At 42.6% G+C, this 12,099-nt stretch overlaps 1 protein-coding gene across 1 annotated transcript in view; it reads left to right on the top strand.

Moving 5' to 3' along the window:
* fmn1 (formin 1) overlaps positions 1 to 12,099 on the top strand; it is a 639,512-nt gene that overhangs the window by 347,465 nt on the left and 279,948 nt on the right. Inside the window, 1 exon segment of the mRNA XM_072484913.1 lies at positions 9,596 to 9,683. Within this exon segment, the coding sequence (XP_072341014.1) occupies positions 9,596 to 9,683 (88 nt within the window).

Here is a 12,099-nt window from a genome sequence, read left to right as displayed (position 1 = left end):
GACCTGCGCCTGGAGCGATCCAACTTTGGATCCAAAACACAATTCAACCCCCCCCCCCCCCCCCCCAAAAAAAAAAAACAATCAGCTGGGGTGTATCCAGCTCCGGAATGGCTGCCAACAACCTGCTCATAAACATAACATTGTCCCAATTCAGATCACCATCATCACAGCCCTCCCCTCTCCCTTGTTGGGGATCTCTCACCCTATCTTCCACCTCGAGTCAGCCATTTGCACCGCAGTGCAACATTCCTGCCCTAATTCCTGGGTCCCAGACCCATATAAGATGGCCACCGGTCGAACCCCAAAGATGAGACAAAGAAAAGCTGTCACTGTTAGTTCACCCTTTCCCCCGCTCCCCCCATTATTCCCTTCTCCTCCCTCCTGACCCACAGACTGCCTGGCACCAAACCTCCTTCCACCAAACCCCCGCCACACAAACACAGACCTACAGCTAGGCCTATTACAATCCTCCCACCCTGGCCCAACAGGCCACAGTTTCTTCCTCCACTCCACTCCCATTTGCTAGCCACCCCTCTCTCTATCGCTGGCAAAGTGGCTCCCCCCCCAAATTCCCTCAAACAAGAGCCAAAATATCACCTTTCCCCTCAACCTTGCCCAAATCCCAGCAAAAGCAACAAAACCTCTCCAAGAAAAAAACAAGGAACACATAGCACTGCCCTCAACAGATCAAAAGCAAAGCAGTAGAAAACACATAATCAGCATAAATACATCATCCAAATGCCCCCTTCAAACACAGAGTCCCAAATAGTCCTCTTCACAACGGTCCCGATTTTTCTCTCTGATGAAGGCTCCTTCTTGCTCTGGCGTATCAAAAAAGCGAACATTTGAATCCAGTGTACACCGGGTACACCATCCCAAACCGCACGTCCATATATAACACTGAATTTGGCTCGTTGAAGGCTGCACACTTGTTCGGCAACTCCATTGTAATATCTTGATATATTCGGACTGTATGCCCATCTCAGTCGATGTTCCAAATCCTTTTCACCCACTCCAAGATCCTTACTTTAATAACTATGTAAGCGGATTACTGTGTGGGCAGCACGGTAGCATAGTGGTTAACACAGTTGTTTCACAGCTCCAGGGTTCCAGGTTCGATTCCCGGCTTGGGTCACTGTCTGTGCGGAGTCTGCATGTTCTCCCCATGTCTGTGTGGGTTTCCTCCGGGTGCTCCTGTTTCCTCCCACAGTCTAAAGATATGCAGGTTAGGTGGATTGGCCATGCTAAATTGCTCTTGGTATCCAAAAAGGTTGGATGGGGTTACTGGGTTACGGGAATAGGGTGGAGATGTGGGCTTGGGTCGGGTGCTCTTTGTAAGGGCCGGTGCAGACTCGATGGGTCGAATGGCCTCCTTTTGAACTGTAAATTCTATAATTCTATGATCACCACCCACGATGGCTCATTTGGCCTTGGTTTTTGCCTGAGCGCCCAATGCGCTCATTGCAGCTCCGGAGGGGCGAACACTTCAGCCCCTCCCACCAGCCAGGAAAACATTTCGGAGAAATACTGTGTCAGCCTCGGACCCTCCACTTCGTCCGGCAGCCCCACCAACCTGAGGTTTAACTGACACGACCTATTCTGCCTGTCCATTTGTTTGCCAAACTTTTCCAGTTCCTGCACCATTACCACAGCCAACGTGTCTAGAGTAATGGGTGCGGCAGCCATCTTTCCTCCCTCACCTTCCTTCGATGGGCAACCTCCCTGAACCTTCTTAATATTGGGCTTTTTTGTCGACGATTTCGATATTTCATCATCAGGAAAACCAATCACCCATTCACCTCACTGGGTTTGGTCACTATACTCCCCGGAAAAACGGATAAGAAGGATCAAATAAAAAGACCTTGCCGGGAACCACTTTACATGCGTCTTGCCTTCACATGATGTCACTGGAAGTCCTCGTGGTTGACTCTTAAATCCTCTTTAACATGGCCTAGCAAGCCACTCTGTTAAAGAATGTTAACAAATGCTGGCCCACCCAATGACGCTCACGTCCCATGGATGAATAAAACATTTACACAAGTTTAATTGTTTTTCAGAGCTAATTTCAAAGCGCTTTTAAAATGTGTGGTATTTAATTTGAGTTTCTCTTGGATGGACTATTCTTTACATTGAGCAATCTGAATAGCTTGTATTCAATGATAGTGGGCAGATGGTTATCATTAAAGACTGACTTTAGGTTTCTGGCACATATTTATCTTTTCTTACTGGTTCTAAAAAATAGAATTATTATTCACGGCACACCCTATTTAATTATAATAGCAATAACTATGCTGTGATGATATATACATATAACTTACTCTGCAAAATTAACTGATGAGCATGGCCATTAGCCTGTTTAAATGGATGAATGCCTTTGTTACATTCAGGAGCAGAGGAATTCCATACATTGAACATTGCTAACTAATATTGCCACAAATAATGGGTGCATTTTTATGTGGTTCAACATTTTTGTATTATTCTAGAACACATTTAATTACATTTAATAACCTAAATTCAACTTACAAAATCCTTTAAGTACTTGCTGAAAGGAAGTATGCAAAAAGGGCATATAGTATTAGGGTAAAGTAATTATAGCATGTAGTGAAAGTATGTATCCACATAAATTTTGGAATAGCTAGCAGCATTTAAGCATTGGAAGTCTTTTGAATCCCTGTGGGAATCTCTAGGAAATGGATTGTATTTGAGTTATGGAAATTATTTTTCTGGCTGGTTACAAGGCTTGTAAATAGAGATTCCAAGGTTAAAACTAAATATACAACTGCTTCATTTATTAACACACTAATGCAAACCCTGAATTATCAAGTAGCAATTCAATGTATGCAGCAGAAATTAAAAGTTACCAGTCACATTTAATTATTATTTCAAAGACATTAAAGGTAATAACTTTACTGTTGTCTTTTTCTTTTCAACAATTTAAAGTAATTAATAACACATGTTTTTATTTGAGGTCTAATATAAATGGTGCTCTTTCGAGGGGTAATTCTAAAAGGTGAGTTTAGTCATGCAAAATAGGGAAGCTGTACATGTCACCGCATTTTTTATTTGGATCATGGATAAGACCCTGTACTTATTATGCATACTTTGAAAAAGTATTATGAACCAGAGTTTAATGCTTTTCACAGAACTATGTTCAGTACGAGAAGTGAGATGGAATGAAAAACCACATGAGCAGTATAGTATTTTACATTTATTCTTAAGTTTTATGTTTCCAGATTTATGGCCTCAAAGCAAAGAAAATAAAAATTGCTCCATATGCAGAGCAGAATTATAATAGAGGAAAATGCCCAATTCAGTAAATTAGCAAAGATAAGTAGTTTTGCTCTGCAATGTTTACGTTTTAGCTGTTCAGTTTGTTTAAAAGAAAACTGCTATTATACCTTAATGTACTTAATATTACCAGGGTGCACTGATAGCTATGTTTTAAAGCTGATAACAGTTACACACCCACATAACAATGTGTAAAATTAGCTTCAGTTTTACCCGTAATATGCTTTGGATTGGCAAAAACAACAGATGTTTAAAATATTTGTTGGAATACTTAAAATTACTCCAAATGGAGCAGTTTACAAATAGCCTCTTCCAGTTGAAAGTTACCTCTGTGTTTATTGATTCTTTCAATGTGATTGTCTATCAGACTGTAGTGAAAAACATCCAGCCCAATTTTTCCCGTGTTATTATCAATACCACTTCAATCCTTCAGTGGAAGCAAACTATCTTAACTTGTGTTACAATGGTTGCAGCTTTTTTACATAAATTGTACCTGTGTTATATCTTGGCCTCAAACAAGGCATATCTAATAGGGATCATTGCAACCAAAGCGTTTGCCCCAGATTGAGATCAATTTGGAGGTCATTGGAAGGTGTACAAATTACATATAGTCAGAAGTTGCAATTATTTTTGAGAAAATGTATTCCATTGTCACGTACGGAAGTTCAGCAGGCATATATGCATCTTTCAGAGATGGCTGTTCTAAATTTGAAACAATTTTAAGCAAAACTTACTAATAAAGGTACCAGATAAAATTTGGGTTTAGATGTGCTTTCTTTGAAATCTGCAATGCCAGAAGTTCTAGTTCCCAGTTTCCTTTTCAGTGTTGCTTATCATTTCTAATGTCCAGTAACTTTGAAATAGGATTTTTATTTTTGTAAGTGTTATTTCAATTGAGTTTACCATGGCTTGTTTTCAAAACTATGGATTTGTTCAGAATTGATTTTTTTTAGAAGTGTCGAATTTTATTCTAGACGAGGTCAGAGTTGTACAGAGATTAGTTCCTTCAATGAAATTAAATAATTTCACATTAAACGCAGGAAACGCTAGACACAGCAGATTTGACGGTCGAATAAAGGTCTCCGCCCAGATGTACTGGTGATCCTGTTGGGTAATTTCTGCTTTGCTATGAAAAATTTGAAATGATAAAAATTTGAAATTGATCGTTAAGGCGAAAGATTTTTATAAACACATAAATTGAAAAGGTAGCCAAGATTGGTGGGATCAGTTAGAGACAAAATGAACCATTGTGTATTTTGGAGTGAAAAAGTGATGATAATTCATATGTATTTTGCAGAGCTAGGAGGAATAAAGCTGTAAGGCTTTGGTGGGAAGAGTTCCAAATAAAAAACACTGTTACTTGAGATTTTAGATTTAGATTAAATTTATTGTCATGTGTACCAAGGTACAGTGAAAGGTATTGTTCTGCATACAGTCCAGGCAGTTCGTTCTATAGATGAAAAACATAGGACATATGACAAATACTCAATGTAAATACATAGACATTGACATCGGGTGAAGCATACGGAGTGTAATGCTACACAACAGAGAAGATGCGTGGAGGGATCAGTTCAGTCCATAAGAGGGTCATTCAGAAGTATGGTAACAGCGAGGAAGAGGCTGTTTTGAATCTGTTAGTGCGTGTTCCCAGACTTCTGTATCTCCTGCCCAATGGAAAGAGTTGGAAGAGAGAATAACCTGGATGGAAAGGGTCTTTGATTATGCTGCCCGCTTTTCCAAGACAGCAGGAGGTGTAGACAGAGTCAGTGTTTGGGAGGTGGGTTTGCGTGATGGACTGGGCTGTGTTCACGACTCTCTGTAGTTTCTCACGGTCTTGGGCTGAGCATTGCCATACCAGCTGTGATGAAGCCAGATAGGATACTTTCTATGGTGCATCAGTAAAAACTGGTAAGAGTCAATGTAGACATGCCAAATTTCTTGAGGAAGTTATGCTTTCTTGGTCGTAGCGTCGATGTGGGTGACCCAGGACAGATTGTTGGTGATGTGCACACCTAGGAATTAGAAGCTGTCAATCATCTCTACCTTGGCACCATTGATGGGGAGAGGTTTGTGTACAATACTTCGAAGTCAATGACCATCTCCTTAGTTTTGCTGACACTGAGGGAGAGTGTTGTTGCACCATACAGTTAGGTTCTTTATCTCCCTCCTATACTCTGACTCATCATTGTTTTAGATCCAACCCACTACAGTTGTGTCATCATCAAACTTAAGCATTCAAAAAGAAACTATCATGAGAACTGACTGTGTTATTTGTTTTATTAGCACCTGACAGGTTATTTACATCTTGCTTGGAATATGATTCTGTTCTGCCTATTCTGCTCTAATTTCTTCTGTCCCTTATCAAAGAGGATCGTGGTTCATTCAAATGGACCTTCCTAACAATTATGTCCAATATAGTTCCTTAATCCTTGAGAGGAGATTCTTCAATGAGCGCCTCTGGATTTGATTTGTTTATCATGATGGCTTATTTATAATGAATAACACAAGTCAGTAGTTGGGTTAGTTTCTCATACTACCTGCTGGGCAGTAATAGGGGATCAACTTTGCATGTTTCTACTTCTGATGACTCACATACTTACGATCCATTGATCCATTGTTCCATCCACAGTGCTATTATTAGCTAGCCAGCCATACTTATTTGAGCTGAATTAATACAGTAAGACAATACTCATGCATGCAATGTTTCATCATTCAAAGTTTAATCCTCAAATAATCTGAAATACTTACAAGCCAAGCAAACTTGATTTGGAAATTGATTCCAAAATTACTGGTTTATAAAGCTTTCTTTGGTACAAAGTTTGTATTGTTCTATGTTCTATGGCATTTAAAAGTTTATTGGATAAACATATGGATGATAATGGTATAGTGTAGGTTAGATGGCTTTTGTTTCGGTGCAACATCGTGGGCCGAAGGGCCTGTACTGCGCTGTATTGTTCTATGTTCCATGTTCTAAATCTGAAAACTAAATGTTTTTTTATAGCATCCAACTGCTTCTCGAAACTGCGTTTATAAAATAAATGGAGTTATGTACAGGTGAATGAGGTTTAATTGAATGAACTGAAGAGGTGACTTGAGAGTAACTACCTTTGAGATCAAGACAGCATTTGACCGAATATGGCTTCAACAAGCCCTATTTTTTATGTTAATACCTCTGCCAACAAAATGATTGTATTTCAAAATGTTGGAGAAGCTGGGATTGTATAAATAATGAAGTTTGGCTCAGCTCTAGAAATCCATTAGCTTGTTGAGACACCTGAGCCCCAGGGGAAAATATTCTTTATTTGACAGCTCTGACTCACTTATCTTGTTTTGTCAATTTCATGATGTTTATTATCACAGGACAAAAAGGTTTCCAGTGCTTTCAGCTACTTATATTTAAATGATCTGGATGATTGAAACTTTTATTGGATTGTAGTAAAAATGTTTTTATGAATTAATTCCTTTTTAAAAAACTTTTTGCTACATACTATCATCACTATAGGGTTCATTGGTTCTATATAGAGCATATTGTGGGTGGATATGTACAAAAGTACCATAGCTTGGCATGGAGGGTATGAGGAGCCATGGATGTGAGTGGAGGAGCATAGATTGGCACAGGGCATTGAAGGACTATAGGAGATGAGTAGAGGGCATGAAGTGGCATGGATGGAGCACGGAAGTGTTTGAGGGACCATGTGAGGCTCAGGGCCAGTTGGCCTTAATAATTTTTTCATAACTGGGACAAAGTCCCAAAGCACCTTTCAGAAAGCCCGCTTTGGTACCCAGCAGACCCTATGGCGGCCTCTGAACTCTTTCCGGGATGGCAGGCCCGACTCCCCTTGACAATTTTGGCACTTTCTCCCGAACTCAGCACGCCGAGCTGACAAATTTCCAGACTTCCACTATCCACTTTGAAGATGAAACACCAATCCTATTTTTTCCCCAACCCTGTAGTCACTGGCATACATAAAATTTAATGTCTTGGGAATCCGAAGTCTAAACGTTTAAGTCCCATTACTGTCCTGCAACTTCCAACCTTAAATCTGGACTCCATGCCTGACTTTGACACGTTCATCCATTCTGAGCTAACCCCAATCCATCTTTTGCCTCTCCATTGGTGATAGGTGGCGGGATTTTCTGATCCTGAGGCTAAGTGTTGACGCCGACGTAAACGCCGTCGTGTTTCCGGACAGCGTCAACATGGCCTCAGGATCAGCAATTCTGACCCCTAAAGGGGCCAGCATGGCACTAGAATGACCCACACTGCTCCAGCTGCCGATCCCGGCGTCAGATGGGTGCCGCGAGTCTGCGCATGCGCAGTGGGACCGGCACGATTTCTGCGCACGTGCGTGTCTCTCTTCTCCGCCCCAACGCAACATAGCATAGGGCTACAGGGGCTGGCGCGGAACAAAGGATGCTCCCAGCCCGAGAGGCCAGCCCGCTGATCGGTGGGCCCGATCATGGGCCAGGCCACAGCAGAGGCCCCCCCCACCGGGGCTGGACACCCCCCCGCCCCCCCCCCCCTTCTCCCCGCACAGGCCGCCCCCGGATCCTTCCAAGCCGAGGTCCTGCCAGGTAAGACCAGGTTAGAACGGCGCGGGCGGGAGTCGGGTTTTTTGGAACGGCTGCTCGGCCCATCACGGGCGGGGAATCCCTGGGGGGCACCAACCGCGCCGGCGCCAGTGGCAGTGATTCTCCACTCTCCGGAGAATCGCATGCCAGCGCCGGGGCGGCATTGAAAGACTGCACTTGAAAACTGCCAGTCAGTCAAACCCAGGAAGGCCAGTGCTGAATGGATGGCACTGCTGGGACAGCAAGGAAGCCCATGGAGATGATCATTGGACCCTGTACTAAAGGACTCGGGCATGTTGGGTTCAAAGAGACTTGGGATGAGGCAGATCCTTTGGAGGAGGGCACTCCAAAAAGATGCAGCACCCCTTCATTTCCACATTTTCCATGAATTATTTTAAAAAGTGGCTGCCTAAATCTCAGCCACCTGCCCATGCCATCTGTTTTATAGCATAGGCAGCGTATTATTCAGGTTGATAGGCGTGCTAATATGTTCAATTATCTGTTGATTGTTTATTTAAAAATTGCTGGCGGGCACCTTGCCTGGCGACTGTGTTATCGAGAAACTATTCAGGGTAGGTGGGAAGCAGTGGACTAGCCACCCATCATTTTTACATACTCCCACCCACTGAAAACATGCCCAGTGGGGGCTGTATAATCCAGCCAAACGCACTACCCATCTTTTGATCAGGGTTTGGTTCAACTATATTAATATTTACATCTCTGGCTCAGTATCAATATATTTATTACATGAAATGTGCACCTACATATGAGTGTTTTGTTTGCGTGCGTGTGTGAGTACGTGTGTGATTTTGTGATGGACAAATGGTAGCTGGAAAAATAATTGGAGTATCTATTTGAGTTGACCTGTAATTACAATGTACAGGGTTGACTAATCTTTAAGATTCAGTATTGTAGAACACTTGTTGAAGTATGCATCCATTGGTGCTAGGCACTGACAGTACCTAACACAAGTGGCCAATATTTATCTAATATGTGTTGACCATTTAACCATCACAGGCCTGATCCACATATCTAGAATTACAATGGTTCAGATATGTTTAAAAATGTAAACTTCCACCTACTATCACTGGATAATGATTCTCTTTCCTTAATCTACGGACATGAGGCTGTTCATTTTGCCCTCACAGTTGCTCTGCCTGAGATTAAACTATTTAAACCATCTCCAAAATCCTCTCACTAAATTTTCATTTTGATGCATTGACGTGACCAGTTCAACCATTAACCAGTCAAACATTAATTTGATTCTCATTTGTCCTCTGCTAAACAATGGAATTCAGTAAGGGCCAGAATTCTCCGGCCATTGGGATTCTCTGTTCCAGCCGGCAGTGCAAACCAGCCTGTGGATTTCCCGGTGGCTTGGGGTGGCTTCAACGGGAAATCCCATTGAGAAGCGGCAGAAAGACAGAATCTTGCCACCTGCGAACGGTGTGGCACTGAGAAACACAGGGCTGGGGGACCAGAGAATCCCGCCCATGATAATACTTTGGGAAAACACCAGGAAGCATATTTGAGGAAAGGAGAATGTCACCATGACCTGACCTAGCTCACCTATAACCACAATTCCACATAGTGAGGTTTATTTTTAACATCTTAATCACAATTGGGAATAGGCAACAAATACTGCTTTGCCAGCATGCACTCCTCCCAAGAACAATTTTGTATTAAAGTTCTTCAGTGTCAAAAACTTTAATTTAAGTTTCCATTTCGATTGCAGATTGTCAAACTACTGGATGGCAAACGCTCTCAGACAGTGGGAATTCTTATATCAAGTCTACATCTGGAGATGAAAGATATACAGCAAGGTATGCTTTGAACAAAATGTATAAACCCACTTAAATTGGATTATTTATGAATTAGAAATCCCAGTAGAAGATACATTTCCTCGGTTTCTGCTTTCCCTGGCCCAAATTACCTGCGGGAAAATCTGGTCCTGCTGACGACGTGGCCCTGCCATGGAGAGGGGATGATTGATGGAAAAACCCATTGATGGTAGTGCGATTGGAAGATCCCGCCACTGGCCAATGGCAGGCCACTAAATTGATATGAATTACAATGGCTTCAACTGAGATTTCCTGGCTCCATTTGCCGCTGGGATCGTTCAGTTCCACTGAAAGTCAATGGATTTGTGGCAGGCGCGCCAGATGCCATGCGGTGGGTCTCGTCACGGCAGGCTGGAAATTCCTGCACCATGCACGCCTTTCTCTTCAAGTTTCGCTATACTTGGATCAGTTTACTACTTTGTCCATTTTCCATATTTTGCATACCACCTTTTAAATGTTCTTCAATATTTTATGTGCATCTGTGTTTTGTAGGATTCGGAAAGAAAACAAGGGGGATAATTCCACTTAATTTCTTTGCATTTAACTTTCGTAAACCTGTTGCCCTGCACCCCATTCACACTATTTCTAAGCTGATGTACTATCTGTGGACGGAATTTAATGCAATCCACCAAAGCCAGATTTGTGGAGGGAGGGGTTGTGTAATCACACGAGTCAGAATCCTGATGGCAGGAACTGAGGGTTGGTGGGAAGGTAGTGAGGCTGCAAACCTGCATGAAAATTGTCGGAAGCCAGTTAAGATTAAGAAGGCAGTTATGAGATATTTTCACCCTGTTGAATGCAATTAAACACACAGTTTGGGATTAATGGGTCATCAGATTCCTGACCAGTGAAAACCAGCGATGTTGAAGCAAGGTGGCTTTCCGAGGTGGAAGGTCAGCCATTTCCTAGAGGAGAACAGAAGGAGTTTGGAAAATTGCAAACTGAGAGTCATAGATTAGCGGGGGGTGGGGGGGGGGTGCTGATGGTTCAGCTAGATTCAAGAGTTTATATCAGCATTTTAAAAACCGGGCAGCACCCAGCGAAGGAGCTAAAATCTGACCCATGATGATTAAATACCAAATATTTTTTGACACATGAGCAGTGGAGGAGCGGTGCCATGCGAGGTGTCTGCAGGCACCAGGGCATCATTATCAGAAAGGCAGCAAACAGGCCCGTCTGCACAATGTTAAGAGACGGAACCCAAGCATCAGTTCCGCAAAGTGACCAACTGCTGCATGATTGCGATCTTCTGACCCGCTCAGGAATCCTGCTGACGTCTGGGTCCACCTGTAGGATCCCTCCTGGCAAAACTAAATTCCAACCTATGTATCAGAAATATTTTGCAAATTGTTCGCCAACAAATATGCAGTCACCATACATCAGATATAACTGTGGGTGTGATATCCAAAGTTCACAATCCACGGTGGTGAAAGAGCAAAAAGGGTTATGGGTATTGTAAAAGGGTTATGTGTAAAAGGCATTGAAGTATCCGATCAACCATGATCGCCTTGAATGGTGGAACAGACACGATGGACTGAATGGCCAACCCCTATTCCTGTGTTTCTAAAAGAGAACATTTCAGTTATTGATCTCATTAAACTGCCACAAATACAGAGAGTAAACTTTGTGAGGCTGGGCAGCAGAAAGTCTAACAAATTGTTTCCAGTGCTTCTGTGGTAATGTCCTGGGTTACAGTAGCATAGTGGTTATGGGTTCAGAGACATGAGTTCAAACCTTGTCACAGCAGCCGAGGAATTTAAATACGATGAATTAAATAACTCTGAAATAAAAAGCTGGTATCAGTCATGGTAAACATTTAATTTCTGTGTTACTGTAAAATCCCACTGGTTCACTAATATCCTTCAGGGAAGGAAATCATCCATACTCACCCGGTTTGCGTTATATGTCACTCAAGACCCACAGCAATTTGGTTGACTCCTAACTGCCCCTCTGAAATGGCCGAGCAAGGCACACAATTGCGTACACATAAGTGGCCCATAGAATTATAGAAACCCTGCGGTGCAGAAGGAGTCCATTCGGCCCATTGAGTCTATGCCGACCCTCAGAAAGAGCATTCCAGCCAGGTCCACTCCCCTGCTCTATCCCTGTGGCAAGGTAATCTAACTTGTAACATCCTGGACACTTAAGAGACAATTTAGCCGGGCCAATCCATCTATCCTACAAACCTTTGGTCTGTGGGATAATATCGGAGTACCTGGAGGAAACTCACACAGACAAACAAACAAACAAAGAACAAAGAAATGTACAGCACAGGAACAGGCCCTTCGGCCCTCCAAGCCCGTGCCGACCATGCTGCCCGACTAAACTACAATCTTCTACACTTCCTGGGTCCGTATCCTTCTATTCCCATCCTATTCATGTATTTGTCAAGATGCCC

The sequence above is a fragment of the Scyliorhinus torazame genome, chromosome 2 (assembly GCF_047496885.1).
Source record: "Scyliorhinus torazame isolate Kashiwa2021f chromosome 2, sScyTor2.1, whole genome shotgun sequence".
Lineage (NCBI taxonomy): Eukaryota > Metazoa > Chordata > Chondrichthyes > Carcharhiniformes > Scyliorhinidae > Scyliorhinus > Scyliorhinus torazame.
This window is presented reverse-complemented; position numbering and strand designations above follow the sequence as displayed.